A 26,517-nucleotide genomic window follows, 5' to 3' on the forward strand; every position below is an offset into this window, starting at 1 on the left:
CAGGGTCAAGGTGGAGACTTTCTCATTCGACGAATATATTGCGCAAGAAATGGCCGTCTCGCGGATATAAACTTTTCTATTTCTGCACCGTGCTTTGCTATGACAGTGTTGAAATCTCTGTAGTGCCCCGGCCATTGACGATAGACGTTGGTGCAGTTTCCATCAATATTTAGAATATCGACCAAAGTGTATCGCTCTAAAAATCGATAAATGTGGTATTTTGGGTCATCGAGCACCACAACCTCGCTGACACTCTTTGGCAAGGCTTCCAGGTTTTGAATATCTTCACGGTTGAGAAATGCCTCTACTTCTTGTGGCATTTCAAATCCGAGTTCCCTAAAAATACCAGAAGTCCACTACAATCTTACAGCAAGTATTTTGAGGTATCATTTTTATGATATTTGAAGGACGTAAAGTGCATTAGGCAAGATTTAGGGAACAAAGCAAAAAGAGGTGACAATTCTTTTCAGGTAAGACCTTATCATATCTTTGCTAAGAGAATAAAACTGGTACAAAACCTTTGTTTGTATATAAATAACGCTTTAGTCAACTTGTCTCATGCTTACCCTAGGACACTTATATTTCGCTAGTATTTAGTTTCGTGAGTAGCTCACAGAGTAAAATTTCGAAGCAACTTAATTTCGCAGCTCTGATGAGTGCAAAAATATAGTGATGTGAAAATAAATGCAGTGGAACAAACATAATTATATTCCTCAGGTTCGGTTCACCGATAAAAAAAATTCAATTTGCAACTAGTTTGTAATTGTGAACCGCAGGTAGAATGGTGTGGGCAAGGTCGATATTGCAATTTGATCGCTTGCTGCCATTTGTTTCTTGGACTATCAACAGGCCAGTTTTTACTGGGGCAGCTGGCCAGCTGAGCCGCCCCAACTTTTTGGGAATTTTTTACGGTAAGTACAGTCCAACTCGAAAAACTCGCCCTCAGATAAAACGTAACATTTCATCTCAAACACAAGGTCAACTCAAACGGATTTGTTTGGTCAGTTCCAACGCAATGATAAATTCCTTCAGATAACTCGACCTCAACATCATTTATTCGAAAAGTTATTTGCCCAACGGCCATGGACGCGATTTTTATCGCTGTAGAATATCACTTCATTCCAAGCCATAGAGACAAACATCAACTTCTAGTAGTTCTTAGGCATCATTATTATCATCATCAGAGGCAAAATATTTTTGTTAACGACTTTTATAAAGGTTTGCAAAAGATTAAGTTTTATCAATCACCTGCTTGGCCGTGTCCCATCGAAAGCGTAAAAGCCTCCGAATGAACTTAAAATAAAATCCGCAAAATTGATCTTTGTTAAAACGCTCAAAAGAAAAAGATGTTTTTTTTCTGAGCGTATTAACTGCGGTCATGTTTTGCCTATTTTATTTAAAAACGTCTCGTCAGTCACATCACTTAAAACAAAACAAATCTCAAAAATTACAAGTTATTGAAGAGGTGTCAGTGGTGAATCCAAACCTTTCCAGAGTCATGCTGCTTGTGTAGTACTGCGAGTGTCAGTGCATGTGTCTTATTTTCTTTCAACACACGGTGCTCACTGCATTGATTGATGTCCCCAGCAAACGATAACGCTAACTAATGCATGTGCATTGACATCAAATTCCTATCATTATAAATCATTCCTAATGGGAAAATAATCCTAAATAATTGCAAAATAATAACGTAATAAATTTTGACAGTCAAATTATTTTGTCGGTTTATATTTTAATGATGCTATAGTAGTCATTAAAAACGTTAAAATAAATTTCGTTATAAAATTCCATTCTACTGTATCAATGAACAAAGCTATTTAGTTTCGCTTTTTCGCTCGTTTGTTATGATAGTTTAGTTTCGCACATGAAACTTTTGCGAGAGGATGACACCGCAAAAACGCGAAAGTTAGATGCCGCGAATACATAAGTGTCCTAGGGTAACTCTCTTTTACGCCTTTAGTTTTATCACCGAGTATTTTTTAGAAGTCTGAAATTTTGCGGGATTTTAGTTTAGTTGGCTGGTTTTACATTTGATCTTGGTTTACTTTTAGTTTGTGTGTCTCATACTAGTTTAGTCGAGACGCTATGTCTGGTTATGATCCCTTATGTTCACAATAGTTCACAATAGAGCACTTTGTTTGCCAATATTTTTTGATTGAGGTAAAATGTCATGTAGATGTTAATACAAATATTTCACTTACTAGAATTTCCCCTGTCATAAAGCCCACGACCAAAGTGATATCGAAAAAAATAAAGGATAATGATAGTTGAGAAATGCAATATTAGCAGTCAAATGGCACTGCAGTGCAATAGGATAACTGCAATGGTAGCTGTAATGTACTGGGTGTTATTATGTACAACAAACAGCAATAATGAAAGGAAAAGATTATATGTTTATATCTCGCCCCTGCAATAGGAGAAATGCAATATTAGAAGTAAAATGCATTGATATTACTATAATAACCAATATTATTAATATAGTAATACAGCAGTTATAGAAAACCGATGCACAATTTTGTTTACATTTCAAAACGTCAAGCAACCAACCAGTAACCAATAGCAAGCAAGCAATATCATTATCCAAGCAAGCAACCAATATCAAGAAGTTGTGATATTTATCTAGACTTTTAGAAAATCTATTTAACAAAATTATTTAGAAAAAAATAATAACAGTAACATATTGCCCAACATCGGTCACTACATACTTCGATCTTGTAAATTCGAATGACCATTCTTATAATTAAATCTTATAGAATTGAATAATTATTCTTATAATTAAAAACCTTAATAATCTTATAAGAATCATTAGAAAAATATCATCGTCATTTCCTTTACTCTCACTGCTTTGGACATCAGTTAGAATACCTAAGTACTCATTATAAGTGTCTAAAATGTCAGCTACTTTGAAATCGGCAAAAAAGAAACGATTACTTTTCAGCACTTCTACGTTAGTTACAGAAACCTTCAGCAATTCGACAATGCTATAGACTGGTGAAATGTGCACATTTTAATGTTAGAAACATAATATTATCAGTACTACATGACAAGTTTGTCTCACAGCTTACTTACCACCTTCAGTTGGATATTAAATTATAGAAGTAGTCATAATTACAATACACCGTTTTTATTAAAATGTTTGGTTTATACACTTGCTGACAACTACATTTATTGAGTTTTTAGCATTGTGAGTTGAATCTACCTTTTCTTAAAAAGGCAAATAACATTTCAAAATGTAAGCCGATAGACATATGAAAGACCGGTTGCAATATTACTTAGTTTAAATTCAATGTTACACTATACAAGGCATAAAAATGGACTTGCAAAACACAGATACCTGTATTTTTACCAACCATGAAGAATACATTATGTAATAAAAAAGCTTTCATGTAACTTATGGTTAAAAATATTACAATTCTCACAAATAAGATAGAAAGTAATCGTAACATAATTCCCTGTTAACTGACCTGTATATTCTTGCACCAGAGCGACTAGCGTTCATTGCCATATCCTCATAGAATACCTCATGAATATTCTTTACTCCCTCCTTCTTCATCTCTTTTACCATTTTACCCGCAGAAACCATTTGGTTACAAACTTCAGCAGGGTCGTCTTGTGTACCATAGAGCCTTTGAGCGGACAACAAAGCGCGTGGATCTCTCACCTAAAGTAAAACACAGACAGATATTATACGATCTGTTTAGTCTTTTATAGACTGAAAAGGTCTAGACTGAAAATGACTAAGCAAGAATCGGATATGACACGAAATGGCTAAATTAGTATCAGACAAGATGTCAGAAGTCTACACTATAATCAGAAATGAAACTAGAGGTCGAAAAGGGAATCATATGTCAAACCTATCAAAGACCGGTGCGCCATTTGCGATTTGCCAGTAGATAAGTTATATTCTGTATTATCCTTCTGAAATACCTATTATTCATTCATCTATTTCTGATTATTTTCTAAAAAGTCTTATCAATTTAAATTTCTATTATTCTCTTACTCACTATTACTCTGAAATATACCTAAATCTGTCCATATACACGGGACATAGACACAGGAGTTAATACGTAGATTGTGATGATGAATTCGAGGGCGTTTATGGACAGATGTAAGTATATTTCAGAGTAATAGGGAGTAAGAAAATGATAAAAATTCAAATTGATTCAGATTGATGAGAATGTCTAGAACAAAATTAGAAAGAAATGAATGAATGAATATAGGCACTTCAGAAGGAAAATAGAGAATATATAACCTATCTACTAGCAAATCGCATATGGCCAATGGCGCACCGGTCTTTGATAAAAAACCAGCTAACCAAACTAAAACCATGCAAGATATTGGAGGTCTAAAATAGCCTCAGGCAGGAAGACAGACAACTAAATTTGAGTCAGACATGAGGCTTATTGACCAAACAGGAATCAGATAGTTAATGCATGTGCAATAATGCCTAAAAAGATTTACTTTACCAGGTGTAATACTTGTACGTCACTATTCTTCTTTGTGAATTCTTTTATTGCTGAGATAGAGAAAACTCGGATGACCTTGACATTGAGAAAGCTTGAGCGCTGGCAAGCCTCTAGCCAGTATGGGGCACAATCGGTCTTCTGCAAAGCTGCAATATTAGAAATAAAGCATATTTAGTTGTCTTTTTGGGAAACTAGCTGCGTCTTTAGAAGTTTAATTATTAAAATAGTGTCTTTTTTGTGATATATGTATTTGTAGAAATGAGATGTGTTTCTTAAAGTTTATTAAAGTAATCATGATTTTAATCTAACTATTTATATAAATGAATTGTGCTTCAAGAAGTATTAGAAATAAACTCACTTATAGCATAAAAGTACACACTAGTAGTACTATTTTTACAATGCAGACGCGGAATTATTCTCAATAAATTGTGACTTATTACAACTTGGAAAGTGCAAAATCATTCAACATTAAATTTTACCTGCTTAATTTGATCTTAGAAATTACCTTCTGGCTATAATGCTACCAAACAGGGATTAGTAATGATGCTGAGAAAACAGCAAATCAAAAGGGTTATGCTAGCTATTCTAGGGTATACTAAGCTATGCTAGGTATCCGAGAGCTTGGTTTGCTAGGGTTTGCTAGGTGTAAGAGCTATGCTATGGTATGCAGTTGGAATCAAAGTTGAACTTCTTGAAGCATTATGACATGCGGTAGAAATGGATATACACTGTTGTCACTGTTGGTATAGACTGTTGTCACTGTTGGTATACACTGTTGTCACTGTTGGTATACACTGTTGTCACTGTTGGTATACACTGTTGTCACTGTTGGTTCACACTGTTGTAACTGTTGGTATACACTGTTGTCACTGTTGGTTCACACTGTTGTCACTGTTGGTATACACTGTTGTCGCTGTTGGTATACACTGTTGTCATTGTGGGTATACACTGTTGTCACTGTTGGTACACACTGTTGTCACTGTTGGTACACACTGTTGTCACTGTTGGTACACACTGTTGTCACTGTTGGTACACATTGTTGGTACACATTGTTGTGACTGTTGGTATACACTGTTGTCACTGTTGGTATACACTGTTGTCATTGTTGGTATACACTGTTGTCACTGTTGGCATACACTGTTGTCATTGTTGGTATACACTGTTGTCATTGTTGGTATACTGGCAGCAACCTGAATTTTAGTTTCTACACACTCATATGACTAGTTTTACCATAAAAGTTTGGGTTTCTTTCAAAATTTTCTTTCTTTATATTAAAGCTTTCTTTAAATTTTGGTTAAATTAACTAAGGAATATAATAATTTGCTGTCAAACCGAGTCATTCATTTATGTTTTTTTTGTTTATTATTAAACCTTTAACAAATATTTTGGAATCATTGGCTCCTTTAGTAATGACTTAACAAATACCTGTTCTTTTAACAGAGATAGGTATTTAAAACGCTAAATAAGAAACCATTTATTTGATTTTATTGACTAACTTTAGCCCTTTTATGATTCTTGTATGGCATACTTTAGACAACATTTCTCTCTGAAATATAATTATTGCCAATGAACCATTGATGAGTTTAGCTAATAATCTTTTGTTCTATTAGCAGAACTAAAACCCTATTTCATAAATTTTTATATGAGAGTTTTCAAAGTAGATCATCTAACAAGTCAATTTTTAAAGCATGTCTCTAGGTTGTTGCTTTAACCCATTCAGGACTAATTAGTTATTGGTTGACTGCTCCCCCAGCCCAATTAATTTTTCACTTGCCTTACAATTAAAATAGAGCTACACAAAATTGAGTATAACTAGAGTTCTTTTCAAAATAATCTTGATTTGTTTTTTGCAGCTTAACAAAGACATTCCAGGCTACAATGTGATATAAATCTTTGTGCACCTTTACAAACTCTACTGACCACAATCTCTAATAATTCTGTGAACTTCTTTTTTATCAAAATTGTTTTTCATGTTTCGTAGCAGCTCACAAGCAGTTTTTTGATACTGACATTGTTGGACCTATGTTAGATTGGTAGCAAACTATATCAGCAGCAAATAAAAAAAAGATTTCTCAATTCCGAGCAATAGAACAGGTGTTACTAGCTTCTAACCAACACTACGTCACTGACAGTTTTATCAATTATATAACCAAACAATTTCTTAATTTATATTGAAATGCATTGCAGAGGTTATTATGAATATATTATGCATAAAAAATACTCAAGTTACCAGCTAACAGACAATCAATTACCAGCAAAAAAAATAGTTGTAAAAATACAGTAAAATATATTGTAAAAAATACAGTAAAAATGAATATGCATGAAAACGAAACAATATATACATGTATAATAAGGGTGTGTTCATTAAAAAATTATGACACGGTGAGAGTTATTTGATGCCAACTACACATGCATATTTGCTGCCATTATAAGTTAGTTGATGCAGTATTCATCAGATATTGGTGTTAAGCCCTAGGCTCATCATCAACGGCATCATCACTCACAAGCCCTTGACTGTCTTCACCTTCATGTAGCAAATATGATACAGCCTAAAAAAATTGTGCTTTAGTAGCTTTTCAGGGTAAATACCTGATAAGAAATTGAAAATAAGTAGTCTACTGCAGCTAACAATTGGTAATACAAATTGCAAATATTTTTTGATACTGTAAATATAAACAGAAAAAGTCATGAAGATGATTACTGTGGTAAGTGTCCCCTATCGACCAATATTAGAGCCTAGTGGTTGGGGCTAGTTTATAGTAGATGTTGAGGTTGAGAACTATATGCTTGACTAATTGTGGGTTGAACAATTGGATATAAATGAAATAAGAAATTTTTATTATCTTGTAGTTCTACAAGGAAATCATAAAACTATTGTTTATTATGGGGTAATACAGTGATGAGTTCATGCTGCAAAAAGATCTAAATTTTATTGGATTGAAAATGTTATAATCATGTGTATCATGAAAAAAATCCCTATCTTACACTGTTAGAATAAAGTTTGTTAGAAATTCACAAAAAAAAGTTCGGCTTTTTATCGTTTTTTTTTCGGTAAAATTCTATAAATAGCCACATAAAACTTACCTTCTTCCATCAGAAAATTCTCATTTTCTTCTTGAACATTACTTTTGTTGCTATTTTCTTCCCCTGAGCTGATTACCGCATCTAATTTACTTAAAAATTTTGCAATCGTTCGGATAAACCTTTTCCAAAATGGCGATCATCCAATTTCCAAAACAGTTGATATCTATCACATAATTTGTTAGTTAAAACTTTTTTGTCCAATCACATATTTGGTATCAAAATGATGCCCAGACTCTTAAACTTCGTTTGATGAATAAATAAAACCGATGTACCTAAACAGCTAAGCAATAGAGCAAATCAAAGTTTAACCCGAGTACTTTGGGAATGGGCCCTGGAGAGCACAACTCTTCCCGAGGTATTCGGGAACAGGCCTGAGTGGGTTAATCTAAAAATGTTTAACGAATTGCTACTGTCGATACACTATTTCAACTTAATTTTATCAAATACATTACTGATTACAAAACCTCCAACTGCAGTAAATGTCCTGTATTTATATGAATCAAAATAGTTCTATTGCGAAAACAGCGTTTTTATTTAAATAAATCGTTAGTTCTGTCTCTACAGTATTTGAGACAGAGCACTACACTCAGGTAGGGCAGAGTTGTATATAAATGGATAGACTCACATTCGAAGCATTCAAGAATATCAGCCATGTAATTGTTGTCAGAGCCTCTTTGGTTTAACATGCTGGTTGTCCAACGCACAAATTGTGTGCTGTGGAAATATAGGGGGAGCTTGAAAACATCACAGTTGTAGAAAGCTTCTAGTCCCTTGCAACAGATGCATTGGTATCAGACGTGATATGTGGTTTTAGAATTGAGGTGCAGCAGCTGAGAGTTGCTAAGAACTTGGAGAGGGAAACCTTTATGTTTTCTGTAGCCAGAAAACTGGATGAACTACTTACTAGATTGTTTACCAGTTAGTCCCCTAGCTATTAAAGGACCAACTAGTAAACAACTAGCAAGTAAACAACTAACTAGTAAACAACTAACTAGTAAACAACCAACTAGTAAACAACTAACTAGTAAGCAACCAACTAGTAAACAATTAGCTAGTAAACAACTAACTAGTAAACAACTAACTAGTAAACAACTAGCTAGTAAACAACCAACTAGCAAACAACTAACTAGTAAACAACCAACTATTGAACAACTAACTAGTAAACATCGAACTAGTAAACAACTAACTAGTAAACAACCAACTAGTAAACAACTAACTAGTAAACAACCAACTAGTAAACAACTAAGTAGTAAGCAACCAACTAGTAAACAACTAGCTAGTAAACATCTAACTAGTAAACAACCAACTGGTAAACAACCAACTAGTAAATAGACAAGTGAACAACTACCTAGTAAATTGTTCCGGCTTGCTGACAATAAGATAATACAGTTGCAAATATTGTTTAAATAAGTGCCAAAAATCTTTTTGAAAGAATTTTATGTGTAAAAAATCACTTTTCAGAGGAGTAGAGCAAAAAGCCGAAACAAGCACAAATTTTGAAGTTCAGCGTTAAACTTGTAATGATTACATTATTTTAAAACAATTCAGATTTTTTCAAACTCTAGTGTTTTGGAAAAGACTGTGATATACGGAGCTGTAAGGTTCAACTCTCTTTTGAGGTGTCAAACAAACATGACTGAAGCCCGGTTATAGGTTTTGATAGAATGGCAAGACTCTATTTACTTCAGCATAACTTTGACACCCATTCCAACAATGTAGTTATTGCTGACAGCGGTTTTGCACTTTCCATAGTAGAAATTACATGGGCAAGAGTCTCTGAGAAACTTACAGCCAAAAGGGCCCTTTCGGTGGGTTTACTACCAGGAGGCCTGTGCATGACCTTGCAAGGTTCAAATACAGTGAACGAATCAGGAAACCGTGAAAAGAAGGACTGTGTCATGGATGAGCCAGATCTATACCTGCCCAGGACTAGCACTTTGCCCTTCTTTTTTGTCTCTCCAGAAAACTGCAACAAAGAGACAACAAAGGAAAAGCTTGGTCAACCATTGGCAGTAAGCTCGACAATGGTCAGAATTTATTTCATTTCAAATTAGATAGCTTGTTGAGGTTACTGAAGAAGCTAGTTCTCAGTACTCAGATAGAATCTTGAAGCCAAACTATCTTGGCGACATGGTGAAGGCACAGAACATATGTATTAGAAGTTGAAAGAAAATCAGTTAAAAATACGGAAATGCATTGCGTTTTTGCAGACTGACAGACACATTCATAAAGCCAAAGTGAGGTTTCTTAATAATATAGATTAGCTAATGTGCTGAAACATTGAGCAGCTACAGATTAAAGTGATTTGAGAGTTTAACAAATTCTATAAATGCTAAACTTCAAAAAAAGATTCTGAACATGAGGTCAAATGAGAAGAATTTAGCCAAGTACCAAAGCATAGGTCAAGGTATAGTCAACTTATTTATTTAAAGCTAAACACTTTAGTGTTTCGTTGCAGCTTGTTCTTTCTTACCTTCAGCTTGACTGGAAGGGTAGGGGGTAGCCAATAAGCAACAAACCCTAGCCCGTCACAGGAGTCCGTAGGTTGACTTTGCAGTAAGTTGTTTGTGCAATGACAAGTTCTGTTTGCCTGCAGCAAACAAAAACCATTGTGATAAAATTGCCAACCTCAAAACTTTTGTTTCTCAACTTGTAAAACAAAATTTATAAATGGCATCTCAATACTTACATTAGAAGATGACTCTGAAGAGAGTAAAGCGTAGGTAGATATATGAATACTGCAGAAATTTATACAAAGTTTATGCAGTTTATCTCTTGTGAGGTAGTAATGTAGTTGATTTTTATGCTTTTTCTGCTGGTAGAACGTCTGGTGGAATATAGTGTTTGATAGCTCTGACGTCACGATGCTTCTTGCAGTAAAGCAACCAATGAGCTTGGACCCAACTAAAATATTGACAACAAAATATTTTTTTTAAAGAATTTATATTTACAATGAACTCAGCAGTCACCCAACCTTTGAAAGACTTTGTTTAAAGTTTATATTTTGCTTTTATAGGTTTTCGTGGAGATTCAATTATACAAACAAGCATGACATCTTTTTGCTCATTTCTCATGTAAATGGCTTTTCAATAAGCAATAATTACTTTTAATAACTACATAAGTCATACTCACTCTCACAAGTAAGATAAGTTGTACTTACTCTCGCTAGCTACTTACTTTCACTGCTTATTGTCGATTCAGTTGTGTTTTTTCTTTCATATTCAGGTACACATTCTGTTGACAGAAACCGCGTCCTTGGACACCCGCGATATCTGACCTTGAGACCAAGGTCTTTCATGTTCATCCAAGTCGTCCACTCCACATTACCGTCTTTATAGCCTGTTAATTTGAGCATAGCATTGGTCTACTTTGTAAATTAGAAAATATTTTTATCCATAATTTTTGCTTATTGCTACGCAGTTTGAATTTTACAAAACAATGGGTCTGTTTTTTTTCTGAGAGATACTCTCGATATAGGAAGTAGTTGGTCCTAGAGAAAACCGTGAAACACACTTTTCAGGTGAAGAGCGGTTACCACTTTGCACCTGAAGTGCGCGGTTGCACGAAACAGATTAGTAGTGACCTTTAAGGAATTTTTTGCCCTTGTGGTGAAGGCCGAGCCATGATTTTCTTATTCCTATAAATATTCCCATATGTGTATATCTTACCTGTTGTGTTTGATCTTTTTATTGTATCATAATAATTTGTTCATTACATTATATCGCTGTTATGTTTGGCCTTCGTTTATTTTTTATCGCTATTACAATGTTAGTGTATTATGACCATGCCAACGCATTAACGATTCCATTTGTTTCCATTGTTAGTTGATTTTTCTTTACTCGATTCTACTATTCAGAATGGGTAAATAATTGTATATAAAGGGAGCATGCTCGATAAGAGAGTGGAGCGGTAGTCGCAAGCTCCTCAACTAATCGATTTTCCTTCCTAAATAAAAGCGAACGAATACCATACCAAATTAACATTTTCAAACTTTTGTTCCCAGCGAATCAATAAGAATGAGATCATTTTTTTTCTCAATTTCCATTCTCTCCTCTTTATGCAACATTTTAGATCATGCTTAAGTGAAGGCCAGAAAATTCCTTCACACCTTTACCATATTATTATTATTTTACTCCAGAGAAATTATATTTTCGTTGTAGTTTCCGCTTTCGCCGGAATTTTAGTAATATTAATTGTATATCTTAGTAGAATAGGAGCCGTATTTGTCCGTCTGCCTGAAGCCATGGCTCTCATACACGGCTTTCACTATATCAATCAAGCACACTATTCTCTGCACAAGCGAACCACACATTAGTCTTGTAGGATCATTGTATGTATAGTTATTATACCCGCCAATATATTATGGCACACCAAATCCCCAGAGTACTAATGTATATACAAAAAAATTGGTTCTTCACTCTGGTTAACTCAGTTAGCCAGTTAACCTCTAACCAGTCAACTAGTTAGGCTTAACTCAGTTAGTCAGTTAACCTCTAATCAGTCAACTGGTTAACCCAAGTAGATGGTTAGTGGATGGTTACGCCTACTCAAGCTCGGGTCTCCTACCAGAGACCAGAGGGTTTGAGCACTGACCTCACGAACTTAGCCCTAGCCATCAACACACTTTTCTGAAACTTATTTGTGTTGATTTTTGCCAATATTTGAACAAGCTACAATCAATATGTACCCTAGGACACTTATGTATTCGCCTCATCTAACTTTCGCGTTTTTGCGGAGTCATCCTCTCGCGAAAATTTCATGAGCGAAACTAAACTATCATAACGAACGAGCGAAAACGCAGAAATAAATAGCTTTGTTCATTGAAAGTCCAAGAAACAAATGGCAGCAAGCGATCAAATTGCATTATCGATCTCAGCCACACAATTCTACCTGCGGTTCACAATTACAAATTAGTCCCAAATTGAAAAAATTTTTCATTGGTGAACCGAACCTGAGGAATCTAATTATGTTTGTTCCACTGCATTTATTTTCACATCACTATATTTTTACACTCATCAGAGCTGCAAAATTAAGTTGCAGCAAAATTTTACTCTGTATGCTACTCACGAACCTAAATACTAGCGAAATATAAGTGTCCTAGGGTAGGTGTTATTGTATCCATTGCACCAATTAGTTGTCCTCACATAAGTATGTCTATATATTTTAATGTGTAAATCTATACAGCGGTGATCATAATAATGGGACCGCCTGGTAATTTCATAATAATCTTTTACATTTATGGCATTAACTCTCTTTCCCTATAATCTCAGACCATATATACTATACATATTTGAAAAGCAAATTTTTAAGAACTTCCGTCTACCCCCAAAAGTGCTCTCCAGTAATAAAATATCTTTAATGAGCACCCATTATATCCCACCAGGTCAGTCTAGGCTTATGATGTCATACCAAGTAATAGGATGGTAGAAATACTCTAAAGGAACTTGAAGACACCACCAATTAGCTTTTATATAGCTATGTTCTAAAATTATGTCAAATTAAGTTGTGTTTTCCACAAATTAGAAAAAAGTTGTTTTGGATTTTTGTACCCCTTTGTGCTGAGCAGTGCACATTGTACCAAAATCAAACTAATAAAGCAAATATCAGTTAGTTTTACATAATATTCTTATCCAGTACATGCTGAGCTATCCATTCATGCGCATAATTATTGTCATAATTCACATAATACTGACAGAACAACAATGATGTATGTTTCCTGATATCATGGCAAGGGTTTGTCCTTCATGCGAATTTAGAATTTACTGATGAGACCAAATAAAAAAGAAACAGCTGGCAGTTTGGAGTACGTATTACAAGTTTTATTTTATATGCATAGTTTTGAGCCTGTGTTTTTGGCATTAGGCTCATGTGACAATAACTCTTGTCTTATTTCTAACTGTTATCTTATTAATCAAAGGCTTTGTTCTTCTTAGAAGGGCAAGACTTACCCGTTCTCATGGTTATCGAGTGTTTCTTAAACCTCGTGATGCACTCAGGCTGAGATAATGTGCAGGTAGCATCGCATCTTTCTAGATCTATTTGCTCTTTGTTGTTAAAGTCAAGATCAAAGCAGTTACAGATGCCTTTCTACAACAACATGAGCCTTTTGATGTATATCTCTGGTTTAACTAACAATTTTACCGGTTTAAAGGAGTTTATAGGAAATACTTCTATACATAGATGCTGTATTTTGATGCTTTAAATAAACCCTACATCCTTGGAAAAAAAATTGTAGCAGACCAGATTTTGTAATATCATAAAATATGGCATATTGAAAATCGTAAAATTTTAGTCTAGTGGTTAAATTGTTCTCACCCTACTCTGACATTGTTGGAAACTGAATCAAAAGAATGGTTTACTGCTATATGGCAACTCCACTTTTTGCATTTCACAATAACTAGCAATTTAGGTTTGAAACCAAACCTTCTTTTCTACCTTTTTTCAAGTATACTTAGTTTCTAATCCTACAGATGAAAAGCAGTTTTGAGCCAACTACATTTGCCATTTCAACTACTAATGTGCATACCACCAATGTAGCGTATGTATTGTCATGGAGACCACAGGTCCTTCTGCAGTTCTCATATGTCTCTGTTCTATTAAAGGGTCCATAAGTTTGACTTCCTGGTATTGCCCTGAGACCTTCATATGCCTCACATATTGTCATCAATGGATTCCTATACTCGTTGTCTATCGTATGATTGTACTTAGGTGTAGGGGTAGTTGTGGGTGGTCTCACGGTAGTGGTAGAGCTTGTAGTAGAAGACGAACTAGTTTTAGGATTTTTGTTGGCTTCAAATTCTGTCTGTCTTAGTAATCTACTTTGTTGGACCAAGTATTGCAAAGGGAGAGAATCTGAAACCAGAACATTAAATATCTACAGTATGTATGTCTTCCTCGAGCCAGTTGGTTAGCACACCACACAATGATAAAGAAAGTGTCAACCTCACAGTTGTAAAACCTAGTGATGCCTCAAATCATGTTTGTCTAAAGTTCCTTGTATGTCGATGTACATTTAAGAGATACACATTAAGATGTGTGTAGAGGATACGCATGAAGATGTACATGTAAGGAGTACATATGAGGATGAACATTTAGGATGTCCAGATGAAGTATTAGGATTCAAGTCATGTCCCACCATAATTTTACTAAAAATAAGACAGCTTTTGCACTCGCCCATCACCCGCGCTCGCCCATCACCCACGCTCGCCCATCACCCGAGCTCACCCATCACCAGCACTCACCCATCACTCGCACTCACCCATCACCAGCACTCACCCATCACCAGCACTCACCCATCACCAGCACTCACCCATCACTCGCACTCACCCATCACCAGCACTCACCCATCACCAGCACTCACCCATCACCAGCACTCACCTATCACCAGCACTCACTCATCACCCTCACTCACCCATCACCAGCACTCACCCATCACCAGCACTCACCCATCACCCGCACTCACCCATCACCAGCACTCACCCAACACCCGCATTCACTCATCACCCGCACTCACCTATCACCCGCACTCACCTATCACCAGCACTCACCCATCACCCGTACTCACCACCCGCACTCACCCACCACCCGCACTCACCTATCACCCGCACTCACCTATCACCCGCACTCACTCATCACCCGCACTCACCCATTATCAGCATTTGCCTATCATCAGCACTCACCTGATTGATTGAAAACTTCAACAAGCTTAGAGTCAGCGTCACTGGCTATACCGATATAAAGAATTATGAGTCCAGCAAAACTTGTCAACAGGAGAGCATAATTCCTACAAAACACCAATAACGGCATTAATGCTATAATCCAATATTTGGGGCAAACATTTTCAAACTTTTGTAATCAACGAATCAACAAGAATGACATCATTTTTCCCTCATTTGCATTTTTACAATACTCCGTTTCCTTGCTGTGTATGCAGCTGGCATACTAGTTATGTTCATTCAGATAAATGGAGTGGCAAAGCTGTTTACAAAATAAGGTGAACTTGTTTTAAATGCTGTTTTTAAAATGCCATGATTCAACAGAATGCTTGCCACATTCTTGAAGCATTCACTCCCGTTGACACGCCACAAACTGTGAACTACATTATCTACTTGACAAAATTTCAGAGTACCAACATGAACTGATAGACTGCCAAGCTGGCATCTTTAGTAGATCTCAACCACTAAAAAGTTCCATGAGTTTTTTGATCACATGAGCTAAAAATACTGTTTGACTGAATCTAAAATTCTTTCACTTCCAAGTTCTAAACATACTAAGACACCAAATATTATTTTGGAAGAGCATGGAGAAAATCGCAAACGCTTTTTTGGTGCAAAACTAATCGACTCACTACATGTGACTAGAATTTAAGTTTGTGTCGATAAACTGTGATAATTCCTTGTTGCAACTAATTTGCTTGTCAATCATAGCCTTTTACTGATGTGCTTCAGCCAATATTGTGTTAAAAAAGTACTTTTTCCATTTTAGTGTCAGGTTTAACTAAAGCTCAGGATCAAAGCTATCACTAATTAAATTGTTTTAAGTGCTAGCTGCTTCAAATAGTTAACGCTTACTAAAATATTTAACTAACAAATAATATTTTTAGTTTGTGCGGGTTGAAACACCTGTATCCATTCAGTACAGTGATTCATTGAGCAGTGTAAACATGCAAGTTTGCTCACAAAAGCAAGGATTACCAAATTCATTTCAGAAAAACATTTTACTAGGCATAAGCCAAACTATCTCTAGCTTATTTATATTTCAACTTAATGATGCTGCCGTGTGCATAAGTACTAATTATAAATATACCAACATCATATAGCAAGAAGCAAGTATGAAATAGCAAGTAGTGATTAGCAATCAGAATTTACCAAATGGTAATTTTTAAATAGCATGTAGAATATAACAAAGGGACAATTAGCAAATATATACTAGCAAACAGCAATTAGCAAATAGAGAGTAGATAAGCTAGCAGAATCCAGCTCAGAAATTCTATTTAAAACGAGCTTTTTATGTTAATGTGACTGCAAAAGATCAATTGTAATACTTATTGTTTAAAAGAAAAAAACATTCTTAGACTGAACTGGATTGAATTTATAGTTCTGGCAGCTTGTTACTTTAAAGTGTGGCGAATTATTACTCGTAGATGAATAGTTTGTTTACAAGCATTGAAAAGCATCAACAAATGTATATTTGCTAAGCACTTAGTCTCGTTGACATTTCATGCGGTTTGATTTAATCTCCTTTAAAATGGCTGCTATGTTTTTGCAGACGCCAACATAAAACATATCGGCTTTGAAGTATTCAAAAGCGATATTTACTATTTAGATTCTTTCAAAATGGAATTGAAACTTTAAAACTGTAAAAAGTATATTTAATTTAACTCTCTGTTTAAATTCATTATCTTGTAAACTTGTGAATCTGTGAGTAGGGTGGTGACAACAAAGGGGTCTTTTGATAAAGACAATCTGGTCGGATTGTGATAACAGCGTGCTGTCTCATTTGAAGATGAACTTGCACATAAATTTAGTAGATCTTCTCAAAAAGCATCTCAAACATATTTCTACCATTTGTAATTGTTTTTGGTGTTTGAGATGATCTGACGTCCAGAATGTTTCAAGGTCAAAATTGACAAAATGCCGACAAATTGACCTGCAATCAGTTAGAATGCTCCAAAGAAAGATTTGTGCGAAACGACATCAGAAGTTACTATTCTTGCTATAGTTGATATTGGCTATTGCTATCCAAGCTGCAGCATTATATTTTTCTATTCTGCCAGTATCTTTGTACCTATTAGATGATTGATTGATTTGTAACTATTGACATCATCAATCACACTTTTGCTTCACCTGAGGGTTTTAGCCGTGATCAAGTTCAAACCTTGAAACATCCTAGCTGTCAGATCAGCTCAAACATAAAAAACATTTAGAAATGATAGAAAAAAATTGATTATTTTTGACAGAATTTACTAAAGTTTTGTGCACGTTCATCTTCAAATGAGACAGTGCGCTGTTATCAAAATCAGACCAGAGTGTCTTTATCAAAATACCCCTTTGTTGTCATCACGCTGCTCACAGATTCACAAGTTAGCAAAAGGATGAAAGCAAACTGAAAGAGTAAAATTAATATATTTTTGCAGTTTTAGAATTTTAATTCCACTTTGAAGGAATCCGAATATCGATTTCAAATACTTCAAACTCCAGATGTGTTATGTTAGCATTTACATATACATAAAGGCTATTTTAAAGGCAATTAAATTGGATCACTCACAATGTCAACGAGCCTAAGTGCTTAGCAAGCATACATTTGTCGATGCTTTTCAATGCTTGTAAATAAAGTATTTATCCACGAGTAATAGTTTGCTATACTTAAAAGCAGCAAGCTGCCTACGAGCTATGTACCACTATATTTACACTACTTCTACTGCTGAAGAAATATGACCTCCTCCACGGTACAAATATCTAGCTTTCTTAATTCGAAGCAGGTTATTGTTGTTTAAGTTATATGCATTTGAGGAAAGCATATAAAAAATGGAAAAATGAAACAGAATGGTTTTGGAAGAGAACATTTGGGAAAAGAGAAGCGAGGTTATATTAGAAGGAAACTGCTGAAACCTGCATTCAACAGTGAAAAATAAATATGGGCTGAACAGGATAATGATGCCTATGAAAAAAAATTGAAAAAAACTCCTTGAAGTTTGTTATCCATAACATATGATAGAACATGACCACATCTCTTTCATCCCATTCATTGCTTTCTTTAACTATTATAAAATGCCTCTCTTTATTGGTGAAGAGATCTGGACAATTTGTCATGCTCAACTGAAGAAACTACACGTTGTGATGATGAGGCATTTGAGTGACATCATGAACATCAAGTGGGACAAGATCCCAATCATACAAATGGTTAAAAACGACAGGTTTATCATTAGTGTCTGGCATCCTTATTGAAGCGTTAGAGAAGGTTGGGTCTTGTACACAGAATGAAACAAGACCGGTTTCTACGTCAACTATTATACCCGGAGCTATGTGATGGTAAACGAGTTCAAGAGAAGTCTAAACTCCGCTATTAAGATGTCGTAAGAGAAATTGAAAAGGAAGGCAGATGAATGCAAACTCAAAGCGGACAACTGCTTGTTATTTAGTTGATTGGATATTTACTGTCGTACACAAGCCATAGCCATAGACAGCCTTAGTTGTATCAATTGATTGCAAGAAGAAAAAAAGAGAGACCTCACAGCCTAGTCATAAGGCTAAATTTATGGAGACTAACTACATAGAGCGTATTTAAGACTGACATAATTGTCTGGTAAATATCGACAGCCTACTGAATTGCAAAGGCAGGATGGAAGTAAATGTGTAATGTTAGGATTCATGCCCCCTACCCCAAAGGTGTATGAAAAAATTACTAGAGGTTTTATAACATTTGGAACACTTAGTGTATGCAATGAACGTTGAATATATTGAAATATATCAATATATTGAATACTTTGATGAATTGAAATAAATAAATCGATGTTTTGAATAGAACATAAATGAACATTGAAGCATATAAGATTCGTAGAAGAAAATGGGATGTTCATACCTCTACAGGGCACCGTAAAACTATATGTAGCCTGAGATTATAATCAGTTTAGAAGAATTGTAGGCTACACACACTGACGACTTGTATAAAAGAAACGGTCTGCAAAGTATTGAAATGTAGGTAAGCTTTCTGCCTATCTAATATAGTTGTGACAACGTCTATCAGGCATGCAGAGGTTGATAGATTAGGAGAAGCCAACATATTTAGTGCCATTTTTCAGTTTGCTGCCATTTGCAGCTATGGAACTCCTTAGATAGGCTTCAAATTTTAAATGTAGATGGTTGAATATGTTTGGCAACAGCAACATTTTATAGTACTGATTCATTATTGATTGTAGCACGGAATTAATCTGGCCAGTTTCCTGGCAAAATTACGTCAGTTTTTGCTATATTTTGCATCTTTAGAAGGATTATTGTACATATATTTATAACAGAAACTGCTGGCAATAGTAAGGATGACATCACGAACAACGCTAGAACGGCAACGCGTACTGAGATGTGTGGCAGCAGAGAAAGAGAAAAAACTGGACTGCTATACTGCCAATATAACCACTGTAAATTCATCAACTCCAAAAATGGTATCTACAAACAGGCAAATAGTAATTGCGTTAACTGTAAAAATGCCAACTATAAACACACTAGCTATAAACGTGACAACTATGAACATTTCAGCTAAAACATGTTGACTAAAAACATGCCAGCTATAAACATACCAGTTTTGACTGTACGCAATTGCAAAGATAAGCTATAAATACACAAGATTTAAACATGTCAATCATAAAAATGCCAAGTGCAAACATTCCAACCATAAGCATGACAATTTTAATTATTAGTTTACAGGTTTTGAACATGTGAACTATAAATATATAGATGGTCTAGTTGGTAGACACCTACAGGTAGGTAGGTAGACACCTACAGGTAGGTAGACACCTACCTATTTTTACCAATGCTAGCACTTTGGTAAAAATACTAAAGAGCATCGCTATTTATTGACCCTACAGGTCGATAAATAGCGATGCTCTTTAGTATTTTATTAGCATTAAATGGGCATCTTGCAAATGTTCATTGAGACACTTAATGGCACGGTAATTCAACTTGCGCACAACTCCAAACACTCATCATGCGTATCGTTGAAAGCCTAGTAATTGATGTCTATGTTAGTAGAGACGTCTTGCCAACATGGTTAACGATGTAGCTGGTATAGCTAGTAGAGACGTCTTGCCAACATGGTTAACGATGTAGCTGGTATAGCTAGCAGAGATGTCTTGCCAAAATTGTTAAAGGTATATTTGGTATAATTGGCCAAGACAACTTGACACGTCGTTGAAGATCTGGTTGTTACAGGTGACGCAACTAGTTCATTTCGCTATGAAAATATCTAATAGCTGCATGAGAAGAGAAGTAGCTTAAATCCTTATACATCACCAGCCCGTACCGAAATCATGTTTGCTAGCATAACAGCGTGTGTCTAAATAGTAAATGTAATATGATAAGGTGACAAGATGACCCTCGAGACGAGAGAATCAATTTAATCAATATGCAACGTCTCCTGACTCACGACTTAGTATTTTAAGTAAACTAAGGTCTTGAGCCGCCTTTATACTTAAAAGGCAGCAAAACATCGATTTGGATAGCATACCGTGTAACATGTAGATTAAACATTGATTTGAAAACTACAACCATCAAATAGTAATAACCCAACAGCCTTCTAGAACGCTTACACCTTCTGTAAACATTAGTTTGTAGGCGTTTCTGGCAACAACAGGCTAGCATTGATTATAATAAGAGAACTAGGCCTACATTTGATAACTAAATGGATTGTATTTGAATTCTTTTTGAAGCATTCGTAATTGTTCCATAGACCCTCATAGATCTTGTAAGATTTAGATCTTATCACCTGACTCAAGGTTGGCTCACACCGTCGGAGTTGTCCTCTCGGTATGCATCATTGACTATAATTATGCTCCGTAAACCGATTGCATCGATGTGGTGGGTCTCATTCGCCAAGCATTAATTAGTTAACGACAGCCTGTACAATGTGCATCATTTCAGCAATAGTGATTCGCTGTCGCGCAATGTAATATATGTATTTCTGTTTGTGATAGTTGCAGCAGGACTAGTATTTGATTCAAGCGCGCAGCAACACAGAGGTACCTTTGAAAACAATTAAAAGGAAAAACAAAGTATTTTTAAACAAAACATTTGCTGATAAAAAAGCGAATGGGTTTGTGATAGTGTTTATATTGACATTAGAGATGATCACCGCAGTATTGTGGGCATCATTGTCGAGATAGGTCATATGGTGTGAACAAGCCTTGATATGCTAATCCATTTGCCTTAGTTTCACATATTTATAAGTTCATTTTCTGTCAAATCAATGTGCAATACAGCCTAGCTCAACCTTTCCATAATCTAACATACATTAAGTTTTGCTTATAACATACATGTAGAAGTTTATCAGATATTTGTCTCAGCGTCTAAAGAAATTCCAACCATGCAATATCAAAAGTTTCCCGGAGAGTTGCAACGTTATGAATCAATAGCTATGTACACACTTCTCCTCATAGCATAGTTCTATGTGTTTGAAAAGCTTTAAACAATGCTTGTGATAAGCCCGGCATTGTCAGGGATTTTTTCCATTGTCATTCAGATAGTCTCAGGTGGCTGTTTGAGAGCCGATTCTCATGAGCCAGATTGAGGTCGGAAATGCAATATTTTGGCAGAAGACACAGAGCGAATGCTTGTGAAGTTTTGGTTAAATCATTCCAAAAACATGTAAAGGACACACGCGCGCACACGCGCACCACGCGCACCACGCGCACAGACGCATGCACACACATGCGCATGCATACACTCAGCAGAAATTATCAAACAATATGTTATACCTTCCTTTTTAGTATTAAAATTAGTGATACCAAATCAGCGAGTCATAGATAGCCTTCATAAGACGGCACATGTTATTAACAAGAGTATTAAACATGAGGCTAACATCAAGAGATCTATATGAACATATATTTATGACAAACTACTGTTTGTAGTGTTGCATTCCCTCATCCAACGCGTGTCATTTGACCATAGATCTAACTTATTATAGCCTCAGAGTATCTTCAGTAAACAACCAACGGGGAAAGCAGCCAAGCGGGTGCAATAGCACACAAGTGGTTAGGGTAAGATTCTCAGCTATTCTAAAGATAAACTTGCGCAAAATCTTATTAGATTATATTAGAAAGTATCGATAGTTTTCTATCATTTGCGATTGTTTTTGATGTTTGAGGTGATCTGACTTCCAGGATGTTTCCAGGTTAAAATCAACAAAACTTTTTCGCAGTTAAAACACCTAAAAATAGATACATGCAACAAAGACGCTACTAGTTGCAATTGCTGCTATCGTTGATATAGTCGCTATCGATTTTTGTGTTCAAGCGGCAGCATTATGCATTTTTATTCTGTCATTCTTTTCGCAACTATAGATGTCACGATTACACTTTCACTTCATTTGAGTGCTTCAACAGTAATCAAGTTTTGTCGATTTTAATCTTGAAACATCCTGGCAGTTAGTTCACCCAAATATCAAAAACAATTGCAAATAATAGATAAAGATCGACACTTAATAAAATCTACTAAACTTCTGCGCAAGTGCATCTTTAAAACGCATCAGCATTGATTCGACACTAATCCCAATGCTTCTAAAGTGGGTTCGTTACGCATGAGTTTTGTTTAATGATTGAAGTCACTTGTAGAGGTGGAATGAGACATGAGACATTTCAAGTATCGACCTGTCTCGTCCTGGATCGATCTTATCTCGAACTAACTGTTGCCAAACTCAAGACAGGAAATAGAACTAAAGCGCCTGCGCACGGCAGTTAAAACATGGCTGCAGAAGAAGACGTCTTCTCGCGGTAACAACAAATCTATATATATAAAGTAACACCTATTCAATGTATGTAAAAATATACATGTACAAAGCAATATATTTATAATAATTATTATCAATCAAGCTCAAAATTCTTAAAAATATATTACTTCGCTATTTTAGAGCAGTTTGTGTCACTTTTGTTTACAAAAAATACATGCATAATGCTATTAGAATGTGGTATTTAAATCGTTTACACCAGGAGAAAATTCAACTTAAAAGAGGCTTATCAATTTCATATATCAAGAGCGCTAGTCCTTGTATAGTAAAAACATCCCCAAATGCTCATTAATTTACTGTCTCGTGTCTCAAATTTTTACAAGACAGTGCCTCGAGTTTTGTCTTTAACTTAAAAAACCTGTCTCGTTCCAACTCTAGTCACTTGAGACAAGCGTTACCATTTAATTGCTTACAAACTACTTCAGCTGCTGATCACAGTACGTGTAAAACAGGAAGTTCAGAGTGTTTGTTAATTTGCATACTTCAAACAGAACATAAAATCTTATATGATGTCTTTGATGAAGAGTTGTGACCAATGATTAGAGGTCATTGGGTTCAATGAACTCGGTTTGTCTAAACCTGTGCTATCTAACGTAACCTAACAGACTATTCCATAGATCCAACCATCTACTTTATAGCAACGCCCCACAAACAAAACCACCGATTACACCAGATATAAACATCTTGGGTGGCATACATTTAAAATATACTTTTATTTTAGGAATCTCTTTTTTAAATACAGTCTTATTTCAAACAATCCTACATCTTACTGAGCCATGTCCAAACATGGGAAAAGTCTGGACTTTGAGTTTTGTATAGCACTGTACATTAAACCATCTATATTATCTCACAATCTTAGGATACAAGACTGTACAATATGTATATACAGTACACATAAGTATAATATGGTTATACCTGAAATAAGGTGTAGTCTAATATTGATAACAGCAATATTTACAAATGAAAATTACAGTACAACACTCCAGCATATTCGCTGCTTGGGTTATCTGTCAGGAGCGCCACCTGTCACTCAGAGTTGTCATTCTTTGGAAAAACATGGCAGCATCGAACAACCATTCGGACCCCAGACGTTGTTCAAACCATTGAAAGTCGGTGGGAAGTGATGTCCGAATAAGCAGTAAAGGGGTTGACTGTATTATTATTTTTTACTATTTTCCCACACAGCTTGATTTGTTTTTATCAGCACTGGCTGGTGAAACAATGTTACGATCAAGTCTAAGCTCAAAGTAAAAACAAAACATCATGAAAACTATTTTACTGCCCCCGAATTGTGTATGTGCCTTATGCAAATTTTGTTAACATGAATGGGTCTAAAATTGGGTGACCAGTAGTGCAGGTGTAAGTTTGTCGGTAGATGCAATAGGTTTAATCTAAATTATTGATAAAATAAATTGATAGATAGTTGAATTTAATTGGGTAAGCTTGTTCACAAAGTTGTCATTTAGAATGTAACAGATAGAACAAGCCAGCTATAAGCCAACTGTTACAGGCATCACTCAACCTGCGTTGCTGCCAATCTTGGCAGTGATGAGAAAAACACCAGCAAAAGCACTAACCATCACTTAATAGCCATCTTACCTGAGTTTTTTGCTCTTTATCATGATGACATCTTCCCGTAGTTTCACAGCAACCTGCTCGCGCTTGTCACTCAATAGAAAGCTTGCTGATTAGTCATACAGCCTAGTAGAAACTTAATAAGAAATCCTAAAATCAATTCAGGTAATACAATACATAGCTATTGTATGGCAATGAATAGCCGACTATAAAACGCATGCTTTGTCCAAGCATGACACTTAGCCCTGCCTTTTCTTCATCAGTTTCCACGCTTCGTTTACACCGCATTCCTCAGCTGATGAACGCGCAAATATTTAGAAAACACTACGACTATTTTATTTAAAGACAAAACAAGAATACATGCTCAGATCATTTTAAAACATCTAGGTGATATGAAAAGGATTGGATAAATTCTACTCTAGAAAGAGTCATATTTGTATTAATATACGATATCTAATATGAATTATGGTGAAATACTTTATCTGCAACTTAGATTCTCAACCATTTTAGACTTATTATGTTATAATACCAACTGAAAATTAGATTCTCAACCATTTTCAACTTATTATGTTATCCTAGTTCGCTGGCAGATCCATGCGCAGTGAGAGATCATCATGTGTAATAACTACACGCACAATTATTCTGCAACTCCGGAAAGTAGTCCAGTGGTGCAGTTGGTAGTACGTCAGTCTGCAAAATGAAATATCTGAGTTCAATACCCGTGCGAGGCAATTCTTTCCTAATGCTCATAGTGTGGCTTTGAACAGAATGAACACCCACGGCTCTTATTATAGTAAAGTTTAAATGAATTGTTAGTATAACACCTTTATTAGGTAAAACCTCATTTTATGGATATACATGCCAAAAATAAATAGATTCATATTATTTTATATTATATAAAATTGTAAGAAAAATTGTATTATATTTTATTATATTGCCTTATTACTTTATTATATTTAATGTGTTATAATATTTTGTAACACATTATTATTTATCCTGCTATTATGTTTTATACTTTAGGAGATTATTATATTGCAGTATAGTAGGCCTATTTTATATTATATTGTATGATATTTTATCTGTTCAATTATAATATATCATTTTGTATAGGGTGTCAAGGTGACCTAGTGGTAATGCCTTTGACTGACAACTAATGGGTTGGTGGTTCGAGTCCTGCTTAATGCCAATCTGACAAAAAGGTCTCAGCAAGCTTTCAACCCTAATTGCTGGGTCTTTCAGATCTAGACCATAATTTGGTGGCCCCATGTACCACACTGACAACACAGGCACATTAACTATACACCTCTGTCCTTCGCACATTGGGCAAGTAAAATGGCTACCTGGCTCTGTCAGACTGGACGTGTTTGTCTGTGTCTGTTTGTACGTGTCTGACAAACTGGACGTGTTACAAAAGCATCCCTTCAGGTTAATCTAACAGTTCCAGAAGTGGTATATACTGAGAACTGGGTCACCCCTTTTTTATCATACTGCTCAACTCAAGCATGCATCGCTAAGATGCATTCTTGGGTCAAACCTATCATCTTTGTAGGTTCCCAACAGACAGCCATATTATATCATTTTGCATTATACCCGGTTTTACAAGATTATATCTTACTTATTCATTTGTATTTTATTATATCATGCTGTATTGTAAAAGTATTATTTTGTTCTATATTTTTTTATATTTATAAAATAATAAATCTATATATTTATATTATATTTAAATTATTTATTGTATGCTATTGAAAAACTCATTATTTAAAATAATATGCTTTCATTCTTATTTTATTTTAATATATTGCATCACCTCTCACTATAATATAATCAGACTTATTAGAATCTATTACAAGTATAAAACTGTATATAGTAGCATAGTGTAATATCCTACATAATTACTACA

General features: G+C 35.2%; 1 protein-coding gene across 1 annotated transcript; it reads right to left on the bottom strand.

Annotated features, from left to right (window-relative positions):
- LOC137398853 (uncharacterized) lies at positions 1 to 24,721 on the bottom strand. The gene is made up of 12 exons (XM_068085027.1): positions 24,642 to 24,721; positions 15,230 to 15,333; positions 14,077 to 14,402; positions 13,499 to 13,637; positions 10,728 to 10,889; positions 10,240 to 10,454; positions 10,024 to 10,140; positions 9,340 to 9,516; positions 8,176 to 8,320; positions 4,467 to 4,612; positions 3,465 to 3,661; positions 1 to 336 (listed from the first exon to the last, which is right to left on the bottom strand). Exons 1-12 carry the CDS (start codon positions 24,662 to 24,664, stop codon positions 6 to 8), a joined length of 2,082 nt encoding a protein of 693 aa, XP_067941128.1. The 5' UTR covers positions 24,665 to 24,721; the 3' UTR covers positions 1 to 5.
- Positions 24,722 to 26,517: the final 1,796 nt, after the last annotated feature.

Source organism: Watersipora subatra, chromosome 6, assembly GCF_963576615.1.
Source record: "Watersipora subatra chromosome 6, tzWatSuba1.1, whole genome shotgun sequence".
Taxonomy (NCBI): domain Eukaryota; kingdom Metazoa; phylum Bryozoa; class Gymnolaemata; order Cheilostomatida; family Watersiporidae; genus Watersipora; species Watersipora subatra.

Excerpts from the sequence above, each read along its gene's own strand:
- LOC137398853 (XM_068085027.1), bottom strand. The coding sequence starts at position 24,664 with ATGATAAAGAGCAAAAAACTCAG. Across the intron at positions 14,403-15,229 it reads TGAAGTTTTCAATCAATCAG|ATTCTCTCCCTTTGCAATAC; the intron begins GTGAGTGCTGAT and ends TTCTGGTTTCAG. Across the intron at positions 337-3,464 it reads TCTGGTGCAAGAATATACAG|GGAACTCGGATTTGAAATGC; the intron begins GTCAGTTAACAG and ends TGGTATTTTTAG.